Source organism: Sarcophilus harrisii, chromosome 5 (assembly GCF_902635505.1).
Source record: "Sarcophilus harrisii chromosome 5, mSarHar1.11, whole genome shotgun sequence".
Lineage (NCBI taxonomy): Eukaryota > Metazoa > Chordata > Mammalia > Dasyuromorphia > Dasyuridae > Sarcophilus > Sarcophilus harrisii.
Window position 1 is genome coordinate 70,648,677 of NC_045430.1, and position 25,390 is coordinate 70,674,066.

General features: G+C 34.6%; 1 protein-coding gene across 1 annotated transcript; it reads left to right on the plus strand.

The window, feature by feature from the left end:
- Positions 1-1,280: 1,280 nt before the first annotated feature.
- Positions 1,281-22,713, plus strand: LOC116419510 (interleukin-22-like). Its single transcript, XM_031940170.1, has 5 exons — positions 1,281-1,319; positions 18,642-18,707; positions 19,011-19,154; positions 20,191-20,256; positions 22,636-22,713. Exons 1-5 carry the CDS (start codon positions 1,281-1,283, stop codon positions 22,711-22,713), a joined length of 393 nt encoding a protein of 130 aa, XP_031796030.1.
- Positions 22,714-25,390: the final 2,677 nt, after the last annotated feature.

Here is a 25,390-nt window from a genome sequence, read left to right on the forward strand (position 1 = left end):
AGAACATTGAGTGTAGATCAAATAGGAACTAGAGTTTAGTATGGTAGGGGACAGAGCCATGATGTGGATGAGTAAATTCACACCTGACTATCTCCTAAATGAATTTCCTCATGTGTAAAATGAAGTGGCTGGACTTGATGGTCTTAATGATCCCTAATCAGGTCTAAATCTTCCATCCTCTGTCTTCATTGCTGTAGCAGTACTTAAGAGAGGAGAAACTGAACTTAGGTGAAAGGAGAGTTGTTTTGATTCTCTGTGAGCTCAGGTGCAAATTCTTTTGTTTCTCACTTTGGGTTGGGAAATAAAGTCTGTTCTGTGTACAGTATATTGTTAGCTGAGGTCCCTTTTATCTCTTCTTCAGGTATCTGTGCAGAAATTCATTTTTGATGTTTTCAGAAGAAAGGTATAGACCCAACAGGATTGAAAGAATCATGTCTGTTTAAACCCTTTGCTGGTGTTCTGGGTTAGTTTAGGCCAGATGTGATTCAGGTTGGCCCAGTGGAGCTAGTTTAGAATTGGAATGAAGGGAGATACTTGCGGAAGATCCAACATTGAACAAAAAAGAAGTTTGCTTAATAACAGCATGGAAATACATCTAACAAAGGCAGGTTTAGCTATGGTGGACACAGCTCCTCTCATGTCCATATGGAAACATTTCTGGTCAGATGGAATATTAAGCCACAAGCGTTGTTGATTCACATGGAAATAGGACCATTTTCAAGTCTGGGGGGCACCAACTTTTCCTGGGCTGATATAATGAAGAAACCATATCAATCCCACTAGTCCCCTGAACTGAGTCTCAGTGATCCTTCTCTACCTTTTAGAGAATAACCATCTCTGTCTACATGAGAGGGACCCTAGCAGTCTCCTTACAAGGACTAGGGGTTACTGGTGATTGTTGCTTCTACTTGGACAATGGGGTTAAATCATGTAGTCTGGCATGGAATTCAAAATGAGAAATGATCTAAAAGGGTGTTTTTCAGGATTCCTGAGTGGACCAAACTCTCCAAAGATTGCTGGGGCAGACCTTCTCTCTTGGGATGGTGTAAAGCCAGAGAAACTGAGGCAAGAGAGAGCTTAAAGAGTATTTAATAATTTATTTAAAAGAGAGAGATTTACTGGGACCAATGGATCCACGGTTTAGTCCCAGGGCTGAATGAGACTATGGTCTCCAAGAATCCAGCAAACAATGTGAATTCTCAATGACATATATACACATGGCTTGGATATAGGGGGTAAACAGAGGGAGAAGTCGGGGTGCTGAGAGCAGGAATGGGACTATGGATCTGGTTCTGACAGGGTGTGGGGGAGGCATTCTGGTAAGTAGGGAAGGGCTGGGGTCATGATGTCTAATCAATTATCCTTATCAAATATTCTGATGATTTAGAGGGAAGGATTGTGATAGCTTGGGATTTGGGGCAGAGTAACTGAGGTAGGGCAATTCAAGGAGATGGGCATAACAAACTGAGGCAGGATAATTTAGGGAAACTGAGTCAGGATAATTAGGGAAACTGAGTCAGGATACTAAAAGAGAATGGTGGCACAACAATGGGGAGAGGGGTGGTCCTGGGATTTAGGACTCTTCCCACAGGACTGGAGAACACCCCTATTATCCTGCATCTTCAGGCTTATCACAGGCAACCACTCATGTCCTGTATTATAATGGTACTGATTATATTCTGTATGATAGTGTTGTAATCTACCTTCCCCTTTATGATTTGCATCTCTTGCTGCAACAGGGAGAGGTCCCCTGAGCAGGAGAGCTTCCAGATTACAAACTCATCAAATCAAATTAAATATTCCATGGCAGCTTGCTCACGATTTACCTCAGGGTATCGTTAACCTTAGACACTTACATGTGAAAGGTACCTTAGGGCTTAATGTTTTCTTGACTGATTATGATGGAGATCTAAAGGATATGAGAGGAACCACAAAAGATTAAGAGAAAAGAATCTGCTGAACTATTATAGATCCTATCTCTACTGAAAACAAGAATGAAAAAAGAGCATTATCTATTCTGTATCTATATTATACCCTTTGGCGGGTATAAGGGTAAAGGAATTGGGAGGAATGGTAGTGCATGGATTATTTGAATTACTCTCATGAATTTGGGATCTCGTTCATATGGGTATTTCCTCAAAACACATAGATAGCAAACTTTCCATAATTTGAAGTTTCAACAGGGGTGACTGCCGTTTTGGAGACAGAAACAAACCACTTCAAAGAGGGACATTTGACTAATTTTCCCCCCAATACTTATTAAACCTGAAGATGAAATTGCTGATGATGTGGTTTATTCTGAGTGTGTAAGTAAAACTGTCCAAAGCAACATGACATCTAGAATATTCTGAGTCAGTAATCATCTGATTTAACATAAAGCTGGAGATCACAGATCCTACTATTAATTTTCCTATGGTATTGGTATGCATTTTTGTGTCAGGGGGAGGAAAACTTGAGTGACTATTTTCCCAGTGTTGTACTAGAGTCAACTCAGACTGCTTGGAAGGAACTAATTGTTAAATTTTCAGTGTGACACTCAAACTCCTTGAAGGAGAAAATCTTCATCTCTGCTTCAGTGAGGGACCCCACTGGAGGAAATAAGATCAACAGCTTTATTCTGTAACTTAGGTGGGGTTGGTTCAGTCCTGAGCTAAGAGAATCCCAACCCTATTCAATGAAAGAAACTCATTCAATTTTATTCAAATTCAGCTCAAGCTGAAACCCAGCTTGCAGCCAAAGACCTCCTTATAAAAATGGCAATTAAAAACTCATTTCTTTGCAGAGATTCTAAACATGCCATGCCATGCCAAGGAAGCCTCTGCCCGCTGGAATAATATTCTTTTCCAGTGCTATCCTATCTTTAAACTCACCTATTTCCCTAATGAGATTTTATGCTTGCCTGTCAGGATTTCTCTATGCCTCTCTGTCAGGCTTTCTAACCTTACTTCCCAGTGGCAATAATAAACTGCTTTTATCAATCTAGGTTTTTGGGTTTGTAAATTCCTATATAGAGAAACTCTGTGCCACCAAGAAGGTGGCTCCCCAAAACTCCCTATCCTTGTGCCAAATCTCAAGGGGGTGTAGGGGAGCCAAACACCTCCATTTGGTTCCATGAACCCCAAACCTGCCACTACACCTTATCATTTAACTCCCTGACCACAGAAACCCTAATCTCATTTTGGTTCCCTAAATCTAGACCTCATTGTTTGGTTCCATGAAAAGGGAACCCCAAAACCTAAACCTCATCATGACCATTTTTACTTTTGAAATGAGCATACCTAAATAAGGGCTTGAATTTTTATTTTATTAACTGTCCAGACTTAAGAAAGCAATGGTGAAATATATTTTTTAATAATTATAACTTTTTATTGACATAACCCATACCAGGGTAATTTTTTACAACATTATCCTTTGCACTCACTTCTGTTCCAACTTTATTCCTCCCTTCCTCTACCCTCTCCCCCAGATGGCAAGCAGTCCTATACATGTTAAACATGTTATAGTATATCCTAGATACAATATATGTGTGCAGAACCAAACAGTTATCTTGTTGCACAGGGAGAATTGGATTCAGAAGGTATAAATAACCCGGGAAGAAAAACAAAAATGCAAACAGTTTACATTCATTTCCCAGTGTTCTTTCTTTGGGTGTAGCTGTTTCTGTCCATCATTGATCAATTAAACTGAGTTAGATCTTCTCTTTGTCAAAGAAATCCACTTCCATCAGAATCCATCCTCATACAGTATCGTTGTTGCTGTGTATAATGATCTCCTGCTTCTGCTCATTTCCCTCAGCATCAGTTCATGTAAGTCTCTCTCCAAGCCTCTCTGTATTCGTCCTGCTGGTCATTTCTTACAGAACAATAATATTCCATAACATTCATATACGACAATTTACCCAACCATTCTCCAATTGATGGGCATCCATTCCCTTTCCAGTTTCTGGCCATTACAAACAGGGCTGCCACAAACATTTTGGTACATACAGGTCCCTTTCCCTTCTTTACTATCTCTTTGGGGTATAAGCCCAGTAGTAGCACTGCTGGGTCAAAGGGTATGCACAGTTTGAAAACTTTTTGGGCATAATTTCAGATTGATCTCCAGAATGGTTGGATTCGTTCACAACTGCAATGGTGAAAATTTTAATGATGCATATTAAATTTAAAAATGTGTCCTGGATACTTTTTTTGGTTTCAGAGAGCTGGTTGTTAATTTCAGAGAGTTGGTTGTTAAACATTTGCCAGTATTCCACTGAAGTATTCTATACCACCCACAGACTGCCCATAGAACTTTCTTTAGTACCTCTCCTACCATATATCATTTAATAATGGGTATTATAGTCATCTATGTATTTATTTTTCTGTGATCAATTTCATGGCCTGTCTCAGCTAAATTTTATCTTTCTTAAAGCTACTTGTAGTCCTGCGGGCTGAAGGCATTTAACAAATGTTTTTTTTTTTTTTTTTTTTTTTTTTTTTTTTTTTTTTTTTTTTTTTTTTTTAAATTTAAACACTGTCTCCATAAAGGAAAGATACTGGAGTTGAGATTTCAGTCAATTTAATCTTTATACACATAATTTCAATGATCAAGTTCAATAGAAGAATGGTGGCAAGGGAGGGACACTTTGTTCATGAAAGTTAGGGAAGGAGATTGATATATTCCATTCAGGAATAATGACAGAGTTAATTTGATTATGGTTCATAATTGTAGAAGTGGAGAGGTGGGGTTAGGGTGGGGGAAGAAAGAGTACTAAGTGCAGAGGCAAAATGGCTTGTTGAGGCCATGAAAAATATGGCTAGAACATGAGAAATAAAGTGAGAAAAGACATATCTAGAGCCCACATACTACCTTTGCATCCATGTAATGTTGAAAAATGGAAGGAATCTTGTGCTATAGAGGGTTGATTCTCTATGAAATATAAAGGCTGATGGTGGGGGATGGCAGAGAATTGAAAATAGAGGAGATGTGAATGGATTGCAATCTATATCATTGAAGGGAGTAATACTCATATTGATGAAATCATAGATCCATTGAAGTGGGGAGAATTTATCAATCTATCTACTTACCTACACACCTATCTATCACATATGTGAACATCTGGGGATTTGTTATGTACCAATAAGTGATTAATTACAGATGATTTCAGATTCAGTGTCAGTAACTAAAGAGCTGGAGTTTGTCTACTACTTCTAGGAAGTATAGTTGGGTCCTGGTTAGTGTCAATAATGAATCCCCTCAAATGGTTGCAAGTATTCAAATTTGTATTATTTGAAGTTATAATTATATAATATATGATGCTTCAACTTTATGGAAACATGAAATGCAAATATGAATGAGACCATTTAAGAGACACACGAATTTGTCTATAATTTCCAAACTGGGAGATTACATTTCCAGGTCCTTTTTCACACCCAGAATATTGGTTTAGTGGGGAAGGGAGTAGCTTCACTACATTTCCTGGAATTTTTATGGTAATTATTGTCCTCAAAGGATTTTATGAAGCTGTGGTTGGAGACTTCACATTTCCATTGTAATCAGAAAGCAATTTCTATTTCAATTGTGCATAAAAATATAATAAAGTTTCAAAAGGAAAATGCTAACTTGAGGACTTGTTGATCATTTAGGATTGAATGACAGATAGATTTCAATAACAAAAGTGACTGGAGGATATTTGGATCACCTGCCAGGTCCTTTAGAATTTAATGTTGATGAAAATCTCGGTTTCAAGGAGAGAAAGAAATATGATGCATTATGCATTTCTGTTCCATAGGACCTTAGATTTGGAAGGGACCTTAGGCCAACAAGTCTAACTTTCCTCTAGGTGCAGTAACTCTTTGAAATATCCTTGAAAAGTAGTCCTCCATCTTTCCTTGAATGTGCCCAGTAGTTAGGAGGGTGGTTGCCCCATTATTGGGTGGTTGTGGTTAATTGAAAATCTTTTCTTCTATTGAACAACAAACCACAGAAGTGGTGTAGTTAAGTGGATAGAACTCCTTATCTTGGGTCAAGAAGACCTTTGGCGTTTACTACCTGTGTTACCCTGGGAAAGTGTCTGAGCTTCAGTTTTATCATCTGTAAAAAGTGGACAATAACATCACCCATTTCTCAAGGTTGTTTTCAGGTTAAGTCAGGTCATCATGTATTTTTTAAGCACCCACAATGTGTCAGGCACTTTACTGAACACAAAAGTAGAGAGAAAGGCAAAAGCAGTTCTTCTTTTCAAGGTTTTCTCAAGGAGTTCATATCTAATAGGGGAGATAATTGCAGACACCTAAGATATGTAGGCCTATGATGATTTGGGGATAAACTCAGAAGGAAGGCATTATCTTTAAGGAAGATTGGACAATATTTCTTGCCAAAGGTAAGATTTTAGCTGAGATTTGAAGGAAGCCAAGACAGCTAAGAGGCAGTGATAATAGACTGGAAATTTCAGAAATGGGAGATAACCACTGAAAAAGTGCAATAAAGGGCTATCCCTACATGGTATAAAAGGAGCAGCGAGAGAGACAAGTGTCATTGTATTGCACAGTACCTGGAGTTGAGTGTTGGAAAACTGCAAAGACAGAGATAAGTGCATAATAAGGGTTTTAAAAGCTTTAATAATAATTTTATTTTTAATCTTGCAAGTTGTATATGTGTGTGTGTGAGAGACAGACAGACAGACAGACCTGGGCAAAGCAGACTTAAAGAAGATCAGCTTGATAGCTGAGATTGTGGTGAAGGTCAAGTGAGATTATGTATGCAATTCTGTGTAAAAGTCTGTTATTATTATTATTACCATTATTGTTAATTTCCCTGTGATTCCTAACCATTGATCAAAGTTCTATGCTTTGAAGTAACATAGGATTAATCTACTCATTCCTCCCAATAATGATGGATTTGAAGGTTGCTATTTGAAGGTATCCTCTTGTTCAGAAGTCGACTTTGTCCAGTCTCTTTCTTTCTGCGTCTCTATCTCTTTCTCTGTCTTTCTCTCTTTTTGCCTCTGTCTTTCTTCCATCTTTCTACTTTTGTTCTCCATGTCTCTTTTTCTCTCTTCTCTCCAATTCTGTATTTAATTAGATATCTGCTTATTAATTACACCTCTCAGTAGAACATACATTCCTCAAGGGAGAGTTCTTGCCTTTGGAGGGCTTGTCCCTTGCCTAAAGCTAGGTGACTCAGTGGATAGAGTGCCAGACCTGGATCTTCCTTGATTCAGATCTGGCCTTAGATACTCACCAGCTGTGTGAACCTGAGCAAGTCACTTAAATGTACAGGCCTTAGTTTCTCATCTGTAAAATGATCTGGAGAAGGAAATGGCAAACTGCTTTGCCAAGAAAACCTCAAATTGGGTCATGAAGAGTTGGGCATTCCTGAAACAATTGATACTTGCCTATAGCAGATACTTAATAAGTATTTATTGAATTGAATTATTGAACAAATGAGTAACCTAAAGACTGTACAGAGAAGGTCATGATATGTGCCTGATTCTGCTTCATAGTTCCTAGAATGTCACCATATGCACCTAAATGTTCATTATATCACCCAAAACTATTCCTCCATAGAGGGAAATTACCCTGTGTTGGGCAGGTTCCAATATTGTTTAGTACATACACTAGACTCTTTCTTGCAAAAAGTATAGTCTTCCTCCCTCTAAGGAGCTTCTCTCTGCCCTTTCATTGATCCAAAACCTTCTCAACCTTTCAGACACATCTCAAGAATGTCCTTGGTGAAAGTTACTCTGATTACACGTAACTTGCCTCTGAATGGATATTAAATTTATAGTTTTTTTAGAAATGTAGATGCATCATCTAAGAGTTGTCCGTAGTGGCAGAAAGACTTGGATCTAGCCCTGCCTGGAACGTGTACCAGCTCTGACTCTGGGCAAATTGCTTAAAACCTTTCAATATTCTAGGCAACTCTTTAAGAGAAGGAATTAGAGAAGGTGCTGAGCTGCTTTGGCAGAGGAAGTTCCTCACCTGGAAGTTTCCTGTACCAATGAACTCATAGGTCCAATTCCTATTATGCAATTCCGTACTTAATGAAGCTATAATTGCTTTGCTGCAGGTCAGTTTTCTTTCCTTAGGCTAGGTTAAGAATTCTGTGAAAACTTTTGCTCACATTGTCAGAGCCTTCCCTATGAAAGGGAAATGTTAAAAAAGATTGTGTCTGGTACATGCAAAGCATTGTGCTATGTGTGAACATATAAAAGAGGACAACAAATATTTCTTCTTTATCAACATCATGGCAGGTTTGAACTGAATTTCAATATTACATTTTGTAAATTTTTTAGCAACATGCTAAGAAATTTATGAGTGAATTAATTAGCATTCGTTAATAATTAATAAATTTATCAAGAATTAATAAATTAGCATTTATTTTGTGCCCACTATGTATGAGGTACTTTCTAGGTTGGGGCATACAACAATGAAATAAGACTCTGTTAGTTTATGGTCTATCGGGGTCTCTGATTCTTTAATCTCCCAGCAAACTTATCTGATCCTGAATCCTGTTATTTCAGGGCCCTGTCTCAGCTAGGTAATATGTCTTGAGCTTGTGAATTAAACTAGCCCATTTCAATAAACTGATTTGATCATGGAGATCAAATTCAAGTGAGATTTTACCTCAGCCTTGCTGATCAACTACTGCCTTCAGTAAATTGAAGGAAGTGATTTGAATGTTGGACACTAATTAGTACAGGCTTACAAATCACACCATGTAGGTATGTAGGCTACTTCGCAGATGTTTACATACATTTGGCCCCTTTGTGTGATGTGTCAAGCCAATTCCCCATATTTCTGTCCCTTGCTGTTTAATAATGCTAATTCTATTCCTTTCTCACCTCCCCCAAATTCAGATGCAATTAGTTGTAATGACAATATTTTGGGGGGGCAGGTTATAAGTGAATTTATTTCTTGTGACTTTGTATAGCCAATTCCTAGCTAAATGCTTTGGAATTTTTTTTTTTTTTAAGGACTTTCCAATCTAGTCCAGAAAGGCATAAATGACATAAATGGAATAAGAACAACTAATTGTGCCCATTGGCCACTTCTGTTCATAAAATTGTAGAAACAGAGAGGAATAAATATCCAAGGTTATGCAGGCCAACCCAACCTTTTCCTCTCCTGGCCCCTCACTTCTCAGATGAAGAAACTGAGGCTCAAGAGTGGAAAGTAGAACTCTGATCTGTTTTTTGTGGGTTCAATTAAATGAAAGAAGGAAGTGTATGTGGGTCTTGAGGTAGAGTAATGCTGACTTCCAGTTCTTTCCCCCCATGCTCCTCATTTTACAAGTCATTGTCGAGAACACTAAACCACTAGGGTGAATCAGGGGAATCCCAATAGGCAGTTTATTGTCTCCAACCATGCTTTCATTGGGTCACTGGTGAGGAGTTTTCTGGGACATCCTGGGGAGCAAATGGAGGGAATTAGGCCTATATGTAAGGAAACGAGCTAAGGTTTTTCTGCAGAACTGATATTTTATTTCCTCAGCAGTGTAACTATAAATTTTGGGGCACACACACATATCAGAATGAAGATCTTTCATCTCTTCTAAATAGTAAATATTTCAGAGGCAATCATTGCTATTTTAATGTTAAAAGAAAGACATGAAAGGAGAGGAGAATTTTATTTCACATCCCCAAAGTCTTCCCCATACTTGCTCTTTCCATCATTAATATGTATAGCGCTCCTGTTTAAATACACATTGATTATTTAGGAGAAGCATCAGTCAGAAGAAGTGACATATATTGGGACACTTACAAATGGCACTTTAAACCATTGGGAAAAATTTTTTCCTCAAAATATCTACCTCCTGTTTTTCCTGCCCTTCCACCCTTAATTATTTCATGGCTGAAGCTGTTGCCCCTCCAAGAGGAAACTCCATGATCTGGGACAGTATCAGCTCTGTCTCCCCTCCTCACACTTTCATTTTGAGTGGGACAGAGCCAGATAGGATGAACAGCACCAGTAGCTTGGGTATTCTACATTGTGGATCTCATTAAATTTTCTTTCTTCCCAAGCCCAGCCCTCTTTTAAACTTCCTTATAACTGTCAAGAGTACCACCATCTTTCTAGTCACCTAGATCCATAACCCCTGTGTTATATTCTATATCCCACCCCCCCTTATATCCAATTACTTTCCAAAATTTGTCATTTCTACATCTTTCTCTTCTTTCTAATTTACCTCCTCTTCATTCACCCTAGTTTATTTTCTATTGGACTTTTTCAATAACTTCCTAATTAGTCTCTACCTTAAGTCTCTTTCTTTTCAAATCTATTCTTCACCTAATGCTAAAATGTTTTTCCCAAAGCACAATCAGTCAATAAACATTCATTTAGCACCTACTATGTGTCAGCCACTTTGGATACAAAGAAAGATAAAGAGACTATAGTCCAATGTTTGTGGAGAGGGACAACAACATGTAAGCAGCTATGGACAAACAAGATATGGACAGATAAACTGGGGTTTATCAGCTCAGGGAAGGCAGTGACAAGAAGGAGGATCAGAAAGATTTCTTGCAGAAGGTTAGATTTCAGTTGGGACTTGAAGGAAGTTAGGGAAGACAGGAGGTAGAGATAAAGAGGGAGTGTTCCAGATATAGGGGATACCCAGTGTAGACCACTCTATTTCTCAATAAATTGTAGAGTTTCTTTGTTGAATCTTAAGATGACCTATTATTTCATCTTTAGTCCATATTTTCTTTAATACCTATTTTTGGACAAATTTTGTAATGCACACAATTATTATATATAGTAATACATGTATATATACACATATTGCAGCTGTTCACAATTTTTTTTATTAATTAAAAAGTTTGGAAACCACTGTTCTATATGATCTTCAAGGCATTTCATTTTTTGCATTTAAAAAAGTGATTCTGAGAAGTCATAGACTTTAATTGTCAAAGAGAACCATGATGCAAATGCCTTCTGGTTCTAAAGTTTAGTGAACTAGTAAATGTTCTCTCTTTAGCATAGGTTGATTTATGATATTAACTGTAATTATCTAGGAGGACCTTGAAGGGTTGGAGTGACTTTTGATGGAGGGATGGTGACAAGAGAAGGGAGGTCTCAAAGAGAGGCTAGGCTAGCACGGTAACTGCAGACTTGGATTGTGAACAATTAGCAGAATTCACAGCATTTAGTTTTATATAATTATAGGATTATGGCCTATAATCATATATATGTGATATATATCATATGCATGATATATATATATATATATATATATAATCATATACATAATATCAGTAAGTGATATTACTAGGATTTGAGTCCAAGAGTGTTACTCTTTCCTCTATGTTCTCAGAGTGGTAGTTATGGTAAAAATTGAATGGAGGAGAAGGTTATATAATATGATTCAGAAAGATGATCTGGCATTTAGAATATTTTTTTTTTACACTATACTGTTTCATAGAAAAGGTGAATTGACAAATCAGATCAGAAGTAATCTTTTGAATTGTAGTTGATAATTTCATTGAAACCGGGATTGAGATCTAGGCCTGAGATATAAATATGTAATGATCCAGCTGATAGGTCAGTTATTCAGAGGTCTTTCCCTTCTTCACTCTTTTTTTATCTTGGACCTTAAGTATGGTATAGGGGAGAATTTCTTTTTTTTCCTTCTTCTCATGTCCATGAGCAGTCTCATTTGTACATCAATATATCTCATTTTTGCATTTGAATTTTCTTTTTTTTAATATTAAAATACAACATATTTTTAAAATATGAAATTAGCAATCAACAAATATAAACATTTCAATATCCACTACAATATATAAAGCTATCATATTGGATGAATGGAATCAGGATCCCAAAAAGACCCTAATCATCTAGAACACTGAGCTAACTCTAATAAGACAGAATTTAATAGAAAAAATGTTTAACATTATACTTGGAATTAAAATATTAACTTTGAAGTATTAGATTGGGAAAAGTTAGCTGGGAAATAATTTATCTGGAAAGGATTTGAAAGTTTCAGTCCAAAGTGTGATATGGCATCTGGAAAACTAGTTTAGTTTTAGACTGTTTAGAAACTGGAATCCTTTTGTCAAATATATCTGGAGTACCCCTTCAATTTTAAGAATATTGATGGGTTGGAAAGCTTTTTGGGGAATTAAACCCAGGAAAACCTAGAAATCATATACTAGGAAATTTGGAACTGGGGATATAATGACTATTTCTTCAAATATTTGATATAGAAGAAAAGATAAAGACTTGTTCTTTTTTTGTTTTTGTTTTCAGAGGGCAAACCAACTCAATGGGAAGAAAAATTCCCAAAGGACTTCCCTTAGTCTTTAATAATGGTTAACATTTATATAAGGATCTTTGAGCTTGGGGAAAATGCTTTACATAGATGGTTTCATTTTATCCTTAGACAGCTCTTAAGTAGGAACTGACCCATTTAATAGATGAAACTGAAAACTCAGATTTAGAAAATTGTCCCTGTGAGAGGGTTTTCCTTTTCAAGGTCCAAGTTCTATCACAGTTTTCTTGTCCTTTGCTTCTCCTCCCAAGGGCAGTGGGTTTACTCCAGATATAGGTTGAATATTTGCTTCCATTTATGTTGTAGAAAAGATTGCTATGTGGGTAAGAATTGGAAATAGATTATGCCTCTGAGTTCCCTTCCAAGCCTGGAAATTTGTGGCCTTTGAAAACAGTAATGTGTGGCATCCTTGGTTTTCTTAGGGAGTTCAAACCAAATTTTAGTTGTATGACTCTAGGCAAATAAAGGTAGTTAATAGAATTGGCTTAATTGTTCCAGAATATGAAGTCATTGCTGACTTTTTATGTGCTTTATTCAACAACCTCAAGCCTGGAGATGCATCAAGACTTAATTTATATATCACACATGTGTCCCAAAGGTAATTTTAGTAGGGTTCTGGGGGTGGATGCCAAATGACTAGGGTTAGAGAGGAAATGAATGAGTAAATAGAGAATAGAAGTCGTGGGTGTTTGAATGCACCTTCAATGAATATGACAAGGAAAGGAAGAAATAGAGATTGGATGTTAGCACGAAAGGGTTGTGGCAATAAAGATTTTTTTTTAAGATAGGAGAGATTTAAACTTATTTGAAAATTGAGAGGAAGGAACTTATAAAGAGGGAGAGATTGAAGTTTCTAGAGGGGGAGGTTAGTTGAAGGAGTCAAATCTTAGAGGAAGTTGTAAATCATGATTTGCTTCAGAAAAGAAAAAAATAAATCTTTAAGAGCAACCTTTTATATACAGATGATATTAAATTTCCATAGTCATTTTTTAACATTGAAGGGACTTTTATTGGGAACTACCTTCCAATAGTACCCCTCTGCCAAAGGCATGGAAGCATAATTCATTATCAATCCTTTAGAAGCCAACTTAAGATTATTGCCCATTTGGAAACCTTTCCAAATTATTTGTCTCTCCATTGTTGGAATGATCCCTTCACCCTGCATAATTCCTAAAGTTCTTCCAACTCTTCATTGCATCTTTCATCATATTAGAATAATATATATTCACATAATAATAAACATATGTATATAAACACCTTAAAGTATAAAATTTTTCATGTATATATTAGTTTGCTTGAGATGCAGTTAATAGAGGGTTTTTTTTTGTTTTTGTTTTTTTGGTTTTTTTTGAGGCAATTGAGGTTAAGTGACAGGGTCACACAGCTAGGAAGGAGGTGAAATATTTTGCTAAAATATAGTTTCCTTGAATCTTTCAACACATAGAAAAATACCATTCTATTATATATTTACATATTAGTAAATATATGTAAATACAAAATACCTTAAAATTTGCAAAACATTTTACGTATATATTAGTTTGCTTGAGGTATAGTTAATAGAGGCAAAGTGCTAAGCCTCTAACTTACTGTATAGAAATTAGGCACATTATATGAATGTAATGAAATATTATCATGCTATAATATGATGAAAGGGACAGGTATAAAGAAACCTCTGTGGACTTACATGAACTGATACAGAGCAAAGTGAACTGGAGAAATAAATCTATATGGTAAGTGCAACATTATAAAGACAAATAATTTTGGAAAAAAATATTCTGATGAATGCAATGTCAAATTGAGAAATCAGTGATAAGTATATATGTATACATTTTGCACTTGTGTATATACAAATGTCTATATAAATATATATAAAGATTTATATATAGGTATATTATACATATATATTATACATTTATAATTTATAAATTATTATTTAGTAATAATATAAAATTTTATATAAATTTATATAAAATAAATTGAAATCATTAATAAGAATAATAATTAAAAATACTTCTCAAACTGCCTCAACATAATAAACTTTTATAAAAAATTATTATCAAATCATTATTATTAATTTATTATTTATTATAATATAAAAAGCATGTCCATTAAAATTTTTATTCATACAGCTTTCCAGTAATTATTGGAAAAAGAACGGGAAAATAATCATTATATTTGGGGAAAAAAATTTGGAAACAGTATTATCAATACAACTTCAAATTTTTTCAATAAACAAAAATATTTGACCTCATGGACAATTTGACCTGGATTCATATCCTTTCCTTCATGTTTACTTTCTTGTATGATAGGGCAGTCACTTAAAATCTTGCATTTAGGTTAATTTTTCTAAGGCCTTAGAAACTTTGTAGATGGTCTGTGGAAAAGTTCTAATTGAATTGTTTCAGTGTTATAAAAATGAGGGAATTAAAACTATGTTTTCTTACATCATTTTCCCTTCTTCAAAATTTTAACTTGGGATACTTCGGAAATTGGGTTAATTCTAGAAGAAAAAAAAAATCCTTTATGGATGATTTTTTCATTTTTAATGGATGACCTAAGTCTGTCTTTTAACCAGACTTTAAATCAACTCCAAGGGTCAGAAAGCAAGCCACGAAAGAAAGAAAGGTGGCTTTGGTTAACAAGTCTATCCTCTGTGGGAGAAGTATTAAAGGTAAAAGGAAGGAAGGCCCTGGGGCAGTTCAGGTAGACTTAGGGCAAATTGAAAAGTAAATAAATTTATTTTTCAAACCCAAATACTTATTTTTTTTATTTTATTTTGTCCCTTGCCCAAAATAATGGAACGGTTCCAACTTCTTCTGAGAACAAATTAAATTATTTCCAATAAGCTTGATTTTTAATTTTTTTCTAAATAAAAAATACCAGGTAAATTTAAAATTTATAAATCTATTTTTTAAACCTAATTTTAACCACAATTCCTTTTTCTCTATATAATTCACAGAAACCTACTAGGCTCAGGGAATGAAAGTTTCAATGGACATAGATTATTTGTTATTATTATTAATTAGTACTAAATAATTACCAATTAATATAAATTAGGAGGTAATTGTATTTAGACTTGGAAATAAATGTTGAGACAAGGAAAACAAAAAGGCAAATTCTGAACATGGACATATTTGAGTTCAGATTGCTCAGTTGGTTTTTCTTTTTAGTAAAGATGCTGATTTACTTTGATCCTTCATAGTCTTTCACCTATAGAATCAATAACTCTCACACATGTTGTTTTTTTGGGGATCATTTTAACATTTAAAAATTAGTATTCTATTTTTCGAAATACATGCAAAGATAGTTTTCAACATTCATTTTTGCAAAATCTTGTGCTGCAAAATTTTCCCCTTCTCCTCCTCCCCAAGATAGCAAGCAATTGATACATATTAAATTGTACAATTCTTCTAAACATATTTCCATATTCATCTTGCTAGAAAAGAAAAATCAGATCAAAAAGGAATAAAAACCAAAAAAAAAAAAAAAAAAAACAAGCAAGCAAACGAACAATAACAACAAAAATGAAAATACTATGCTTTGATTCACATTTGGTCTCCATAGTTCTCTGGATATGGATGTCCCAAGTCTATTGGAACTGCCTTGAATCACTTCATAGTTGAAAAGAGCCAAGTTCTTCACAGTTGATCATCACATCATCTTATATTATGGTATTCAATGTTCTCTTGATTCTGCTCACTTTACTTAGCATCAGTTCATTCACACACATGTATTACCACACATAGTTTAATTGTCTGGACTTGAGAGCAGCTTGTGGTTATGGAATAGCATGTGGGAAGCCAACAGATCGAGTATAGGGATTAGAACAACATTCTTGATCTCATTATTAGAAAAAAATACTGGGCCTAGAGATGGAAAACACCTGAGTTCAAATCCCCCTCTCCCCCCACACACATATTCCTTCACTGAGGAAATGGGAGTGAACTTGAATGTGGAAATGGAAACTGGCAGAGAGTCTAGGGAAAAGGCCATCCATGGTATTTGGTCATAAAACAGCAGATATATTTTGACTGACCTGGGGCAGGGGAGAGAAAGAATGGAGGAAAGGACCTAGTGATCTTTGCTTTTTATACTTCTTTATTTTCCCCCATTCTTAACGACTCTAATATCAAAAAGCACTAAGGTCATTCTATACTCCCTTACTTCCACCTCCTCAAATGTAGCAGATTCTGTCTTGTTAGTACCAGAAGAAAGAGAGCATATTATTCATTCATTTAAAAAAAAAAAAGTTGCCTCTCAATCATGTCTGTCTACTTTTTACTGGCTCAAAGTTGTTTTAGGCAAATTTTGAATCATATGCTCGTTCTCAGACTTATCCTTGAGATTTAATTTTTCATAATAAAACTTAAACCAATTGCAATGTTGTAACAATGTTGTCTTCAACCAGTATTAAATTTGTTGCATTTTCTTATTCAGTAACTCTTATGGAAAAAAGATAATTTAAAAAATTTTATCTTGAATTACTGTTTAGGATTCAAGGGTTTTTAAAAAAAAAAAACCAATAACTTTTTTCCCAAATAAATTCTTTTTCAATGAAAATATCTCTAAAAAGGACTTTCCACTAGTTTAAAAAAATTGATAATTGAATTTTTTTTTTGTTTTATGGACAAAACATTTTAAATGGAAGTCCAAAGGTTTCACCGGGATTTGATGATTCCATGACACAAAAAACAGATTAAAATCTCCTTTTTAAACTACTTGTTGGGAAAATTTCAACCAAATAATTAAGGTTTTAACCCTTTTTTAAGTACCCCAATGAGATAACAATCTTGAGACTGGTAAAAATGAGTTTCAAACAAAATCTTACTTCGTCTCTGGGGAAACAAAGGGGCTTTTACTAAAACCTGGAATTAATTAAGAGAAAAATTTTTTCTGAAAAAAAAATTTTGGGGTTAAAGAATTTCAATTGTTTGTAAGTTTTCCTGTGTGTTGGGTAAACGGAAGGACCCTTCTTTGCATCTCAAGGTAGGAAGCCAGGGAGGAGATGCTTTGTGGGCTCCAGTAGTGGTTAAGTTGTTCTTGAAGAGAATACTGGAAATTAGAAACAAAGGGATGTCATATTTAAATCATAATTTGAAAAAATCAAGACCCTGGGATCTATAAAAGTTGCACTTTCCAGTCCTCACATTGCAACGAGACTCATCTAAATTCGTGGTTAATATGCTTAATTTTGTTGGTAATTTTAAATTTTATTATAGTTCACCTTCTGTTTACTAATGCTTCTCTATTTTTTTCTTTTAACAATAAGATTTCTTATTGAGATTCCCATCACTGGAGATCCGACTGAGGACAATGGAAACCCCGCAGGGTTTGAAGAGCTTTTTTCCCATGAAGACCTTGGCTCTGTGCTTTCTTCTCATGACCCTGTTGGCTCAGGGAGGAGAAGGGGCATCTAAGTGCAAAATTGCTAGGTCTATTTTTCATGCACGCCACATTAACATCCAAATTCATGATTTGTCCAAAATGGTAAGAGACAATATTCCCTCTCTCTTTCTCCTGCTGATTAAACAAGAAATATTTTCTTTTTCTCCCTTTTACAGGAAGTTGTACAGTTAGAAATAAAGTTGATTCACAGTGTTCGATATAATAGAATTCAGGAGTCTTTCAGAGTCTTTTATTTTCTCCTCATAGTGGAAGGATTAGGGCAAATATTGGGGAATTCCAAAGTGGTGTTATTAATGCTTTTGGTCTCTAAAAATATTTATTAGGCACTTACTATGTCTTAAGGCTAAAGATTATAAAGCAAGGCAAAACAAATAAAAATGACCAACAAGAATCCCACATTTCTTACTCTAAAGGACAGTATATTTTATTGGAAGAATGTGTTACTAACTAGGTTTATACCAGGTATTTACAAGTAGATGGGAAAGTTTGAAAGGGGAGATGTGGAAGAAAAGAACCAGGAATAAATCTTTGAAGAAGATGAGCTTTGAGCCTCAAAAGTGTACAGGTAAATTAAAAGGTGGAAATGAAAGGTCAGAATATTGCAGACCTGGGGACATCCCATGGGAGATGGGGTATTGTTCCAGAGGCAAGTTGGTCAGTGAGCTGAATCATAGAATGTGTGGAGCAGAGTCAAACAGAAGAAGCTTGGAAAGAGAGGAAGTCAAATTTTATATGCCAAACACAGGAGCATATTTTGATCAGCTAGAAAACCTACTCTACTGGCCTTTGGAATATTTCACTGACAGCTATCTCCAAAGGAATGATTTGGTTCATTGATTCTCCATTCTCTCCATCATTCCTTGACATTCCCCTGACCCATCTCTCCAGTTTCAAAAACATCTGTTTCTGGATTTTCTATTTGATTTACTTTCTTTGTTTCATACTCTTCCCATATTACAAATTTCCATATTCTTTTTCCTTTCCAGGCCAGTGATGCCGATGACGATACCACCACTCGATTCATAGGCCATCTCATAGTAAAAGATGTCCAAGTAAGTAGTGGCTACACTTTACATGACATTCTACATACATCCTAGTGTATAGAGAATAACAGTTGGGGGTGAGGAGTGAGGGAGGAAAAGAGGAAGAAAATAACAGTCAATGCTTGTTTTGTGAAAAAAAAAATTAAAAAAAAAAAACTAAGCCCTTTGAGGACATGAAAGGTCTTTCTTTTTTGTTTTTATTCTTAGTGCTTAGCATAATGAGTACCCAGCAAATGCTATTTGATTTGAGTTGGAATGGAGGGATGCTCTGTGTTTATGATTCACTTAACTGGGGTGAATTTTGTCTTGTAGGAAACAAATCGCTGTTATGTGATGAAGGAAGTTCTGAACTTCCAATTGAGGGAAGTGTTGTTGTCTTATGAGCAAAAATATGAGAAATACATGCGAGATGTGTTGCCCTTCCTGAATAATGTGAAAAGCAAGCTAAGTAGCTGTGTGAGTATATTTTTCTTTTCTAGGACAAACTTCCTTTAATTTCTCTTACCTATCTCCCCCATTCAGAATTATTTCCAGCATACTTACTTGTAGATTGTCATAGTAGAAGGATTTGCTTTCTTCTGCTAGTCCCCTTAGGGAAGAAGTAGGAAGAGGATATTCTGTGGAGACTGGTTTAGTATTGATATAAATTTCTAATTAGGAGCTGTCCAAAAGTGAAATAGTCTGCTTTGGGAGGTAGGAGTTCTTAAAAGAGAGACTGGAGGGTCTTTTGAGAAGGATATTAAATCAGGGGCTCTTGTGATAGGGTAGAGTTGTTCTCAATGAGTTCCCTTTGAATTCTGAAGATCTAAGAAATCTCTAGTAAACAAGGAATGATTTTTGAAAATTCACTTATGCTTGCAAAAATGAAATTTGGGGTGATATACTTAGTATTGGAGTTCTGAGATTGCTCTACATTAATTAAAATATATCAATGAGAGTGACTGAGAAATCTGAGAGCCAGAAAGTCAAGCAGAAGGAGGAAGGAGTGGAAAAGCTAGAGAGCAGAATGGCAAATTTTCCTAATAAATTAAGGAGATCATAGATTTTGAAATGGAAAGACCTTCCTAGACCATCTAGTCCAAGTCCCCTCAATTGACAGATGAGGAAACTGAGGCCCAAACAGGAAAAAGAACTTGCTCAAAATCACAGAGTGCTAAAATAATGAGTGGATGTCAAAGGACATTCATCAGTGCCTTGTGATATTATATAGGCAGGGACCAAATTAAAAATACATTACCTTTAGTCCATTGGAAGCTTAAAATCACAAGAATCTTCTGGGCATATATTCATAAGTCATTTAGCTTCTATTGATTATGAAATGCTGGACAAAACCTTGGAAAATCTAAAACATCAGTTTAAAAAATAACTGATAGAATTCTTTTTAGGTTTTTAATCAAAAGAATCCCTAACTTCATATTCATAAGGGACATAAAATTTAAGAAATGCCATATTGAATTGACATTGTATTTGACATTGTATTTTCCCTTTGTAGACTATGAATGGTGATACCAGCAAAGTCCACAGAAGAATTGATGATATGAGAAGCAAAGTGAAAAAGGTACTAATTACACATATTTATATGTATTGCAATAGTAAAGAGTTTAATAGGAAGAAGAAAAAAAATGCCCTTTTCTTCATTTGGTGACATCTGATTGTTCTAAATCTGGGGGGTCAAAATATTATCAAAAGAAACCTGGGAGTGTTTAGTTCATTATAAAGATTTGTTTAATGAATATTGGTTTGAGTGTGTGTGTGTATATGTGTGTGTGTGTGTGTGTGTGTGTGTGTGTAATGTATATATGAACACATGGATATGTATGTAGGAATGTATAAAATCTGATAAATAATAGACTCTAAGAGCTGGAAAGGATGTTAGAAACAAAGTAGTCCAACTTGATTCTTTTTACAAATAAGGAAATAGTGGCCCACACTAATTGGTTCCCTTGACTAAACCAACATGGTAAAAGGTAGTATCAGGGCAAAAACTTAATCCTACACTTGGCTCTTCATCCAAGGTGCACTTATCATTTCCAAAAAATTTACACTTTTGCCCCCTCAATTTAGCTGAAAGGGAACTAGGAAGCCTTCAACTCCAACCACTTCATTTTGCTGGTGAGAAAAGTCACCAGCTGTTAAATGGCTTGTCCAGTCACCGAGGTGGAATTTGAAAACACATTCACTTCCTTTTTCCATAATACTAATCCACAGAGATCTGGGAGACCATTTACAATTCTAGGATTCAGAATAGAACCTATTCCGAATTTTTATGCCATACAATCTTTAATATTATCACCATTGACTCACTTATAAAACAAGCAATGGAGATATATGTCATTTTCCTTTAAAATTTTTTCCAATTTTAGAGTTACATTGATAAGATTCCCACCTTCTTCCAAATGCTCAGAAAAAAAAAAAACCAAACATTTATTGAGATGAGTTCTGATACTGTTTACCTAAAAGATTGAAAACATGGAGAAATAAAAGAGGGATGGAAGTAAAGCTGGACCCTTACTGTAAGATCCATGTTATAGGAAACATTCCTGAGTTTTCAAGTCCAGCTTACCCTAATACCACATCCAACAACTTTTGTTTTTTATTTAAGAAAAATGGTCATCGTGCCCCAATCTTTAGCAGCTGCCTGCAAAGATAGCAGAAGGTCAGACCTTCTTTTTGGTGTGGGATAATTTATTAGAAAGAGTAGGAAGTCTGACCTGGGAGTTAGTCTTGTATACTGGATTCTGAAGGACTTGATTTTTAGGTGCCTCAACTACACTGATTAGGAGAAGGCTCCCAAATAGGAACAGGGGCTCAACTAGAAGAGGGGGAATGCATAAGAATTTGGTGAGAATGCTGTTGTTAGGAGTTAGATAAAATGTGAAATTGGAAATTTGGAGAATAGGTTGCCTTTTTCAGATTTTTTGGAAGTATACTCAGAAGATTTTTTAAACTGTCCAGTCTAGTTATGGAAAACCTTATTAACTTATATTAACATATTAACTTACATTAATAGCATATGGTATGGTAAACTTAGCTGATTCTTATGTGGATGACTGAGCATTCAGTGATAGTTCATAACAATAGTAAATTATGATTATTTGACATTTGGGCTGTGTATTTATGAGGTATAGAAAATTGGTCTGATGCCCAATCTGTGAAAATCACATTTTTGGATAATACTTGTGCTAGCTTATTTTTATCATCAAATACTTTCTACTAACAGTTAAGTATGACAAGAAAAACCTAATGAATTGCATTTTATATTCATTAATATACCTGGAGACTTAAAAATCATATTGTGAACTCATTAGCAAAAATAATCCAATGACTATTAATGATGTTTTGAGAATGTTCTCTGGGAGAATGGCAAAGTGAGTACAGATTAAGGACAAAAATGAATTTGAACTTTTAATTGTATAGTAGAAAAATAGAATTATATTTCTAATAGAAAAAGTGAAATTATAGTATATTTCAGATGATAAATGATAACACATTTCTATATAGCACTTTCATGTTATGGCATGTTGCTTGAAAAACCTGGTGAGATGGATTTTTTTAAAATCTGGACTGTGGGATAATAGCTAAAGGATAAAGAACAAGCATTATTGCTTCTACTTTATAGATGAGGAATTTGAGACTCAAAGAGCCCAAGTCAATCAAAAAGCAGTTATTAAGCAACTACTATGTGCCAGGCACTATACTGGGTGCTTAAGTCTTTCTGTAGAGTCTTTACCACTCTAGTACCTGTAATCTATGGCTTTTGGTAATATAATACAACTGTACTTCCCTCTCTTATTCAAAGAATATTATTTTGGACCTGTTGTAAAAGGACTAGAAATTGTAAGCACTTTAAAAAAAGTTGTTGACTGAATTAATTTAGTACAATAGAAAAGCTCCTTTCCAGTGATCTGAATATTCCATGTCTTTTTTTGTTTTCTAGTTGGGAAAGCATGCAGTGATAAAAGCAATGAGTGAGATGGATCTGATGTTCCTGTACCTACGAAACTATTGCAGTTAAATTTTCAACCATATAGGAAAAATAGAAAAAGAAATGCAAGGCTTTAGATGATTGAATGGAAAATCAAAATTTTTCCCCCCTCAAAAAGGCAATTGGAGAGTCAAAACTCTAACATAAATGTGCCCATTCAGTATGTACTCCTGATCGACTGACTTAAGAAGAAGAAAATTAAAATATTATTATTAATAATATAGTCTGTTTCTGAGCTCCCAAAGTGAGGGATATATCTTTGAAATATTAGTTTGGAAAGGTGTTTTATGAAAAAAGAATTTTATATAATTTATTTATTTAAAATTGCTTCTAAACACATTTGACGAACACTTCCCAATCCTTTGGGGAGAAGAGGATTCTTCCTAATGTTGATTTTGTATTTATTAATGCCATAATTATATGTTTTATTTATAAAGACTTCAATGATACAGTTTATTTATTGAAAAAATCAAATACTGTTAATTGCCTGAAGCTAGTACATATATAAGCTACATATGTAATCATATAGCTGCAATATGTATGATGTTAATAAATGCATTGATTTTTTTTTTTTTTACCAATCTGGCTATTGTCTGATTATTTTTTGGATGGAATTATTATAGTCTGTGTCCATGTCATTTCTGTTGTTCATTTTTCCTGGAAATTTTACTTGGTTTTTAATAGGCATGTAAAGACTCCTCATAAGATTGATATATTTCAAATAACGTTATGTTCATTCTGAATATCAGTTTGGAATTATTCAATAAAAGAAACTAACTCCATATTTTTGATCCAGTTATTCTCCTAAGGGTTATAAACAAACAAACATGTATATATAAATATGTACATAAGTATGTGTCTATGTGTGCGTAACTGTGTGTATATCTACCTATATATTTGTGGGGCAGCTGGGTGGCACAGCACAAAACCTGAAGTAGTATATACATACCCCAGAGAAGTCAAAGACAAAAGAAATTACATACATACCAAAATATTAATTATGAAACTATATAATATATAAAATTAATTATAAAATATAAAATTACATATAAGAATTACATGTTTTATATATATATGGATTTAAGTGAGACAGATTTGCACAAAGATAACAAGAGTTATCTAAATCCAGTGGCAGGACAAAACTCAAGATGACTAGCAATGGTCCAGAATGCAATCATTGACTCTGATGTTTTTGATTCCTGCCCAAGCTCTAAACATTCCACAGCTGCCTTCACGGCTATTGGAACAAATTATTCTCATCTAGCCATTGCATGGGGGAAGTATTCACATGTTTAGGGTAAATATCCCCTTAATTCACCAACAAGTTTGAAACTCATTGATTATCCTCAATATGATTTAGCTTTTCTGCTGAGATAACTTCCTGGGATGTGGCTCCTGGGCAAAGGTGAGCCACAGGTGAGAGTTGGATAACATTGTCAGACATGGTTTTTCTATTACATGATTTTTCCCCCCCTTAATTGTTTCTCTTTTGAGGCAGCTAAAAAAAGAATTAGCTAGGGAATAAATACTTATTAAATACCTACTTTATGCCAGGCATTGTAAGTCCTTTACAAATATTATCTCACTTGATAGAGTGTTGAATTTGGAGTCAGGAATACCAGAGTTTTGAATGCTTATTAGCTATATGACTGAGGAAATCACTCCATAGTCTTATGTCTAAAATAGTGATGACATTTTTTTTTTCAGACACTTTTTTATTATTAAAGCTTTTTATTTGCAAAACATATGCATGGGTAATTTTTCAACAATGAACCTTGCAAAATCTTGAGTTTCAAATTTTCCCTTCCTTTTCCCTCCCTCTTCCTCTAGATGACAAGTAATTCAATACATGTTAAATATGTTAAAATATATTTTAAATCCAATATATGTATACATATTTATACAGTTATCTTGCTGCACAAGAAAAATTGGATTAAAAAAATGAGAAAGAAAACAAAATGCAAGCAAATAACAACAGAAAGAGTGAATTCATGGAACAAAATAAACATTTCCATAACACAATACAATAAAAAATGGATTGCACCTGAAACTGCAAATCTACCAGGTAATATTTGCTATTCTCACCAAATATACAACAAAGTTATCATGTAAATTTCTTTTTTTCCCCTTTCTTTTCTGCCTACCCTAGAGACGGCTATTATTGGACACAAATAGGCATAAAAGTGAAATTATTCTATAAATAAAGTATCCTTTATTTATCAATTCTTTCTCTGGATACAGATAGCATCTTTCTCCATATGTCCTTTATTCTTAATTTGTGTATTTATAATAGCTAAAATTGACTTAATTGCTCAAAGTCATTCTTAAAACAATATTGCTATCGCTCTATATGATGTTATCTTGGTTCTGCTCACTTCACTGTTTCATCTCCTACTTGCTACCTGAGAATATAATCCAGAGGGCATCATTATTTTTCCTGAAATTTTTGTTGTATTCCACTTCTGGGAGTTAGATGTCTACCTTCTGGAGAAAAAGTAGCTTAAAATTTCAATATTTAAGCAGAAGGCTCTGGCGTTCATGAACTTTTTAAAACAATTTTTTCCTGACAGCTGTATTCAAAAAACATTTGAAAAAAATGATATTTATATTTGAAGATAATTGGCTTGTAATACTATGTATTTTTTTAAAAAATTAATTATTCTGAGAAGGGTTTCTTTGTTTCAGCAGACTGCAAAAGGGGTCAATG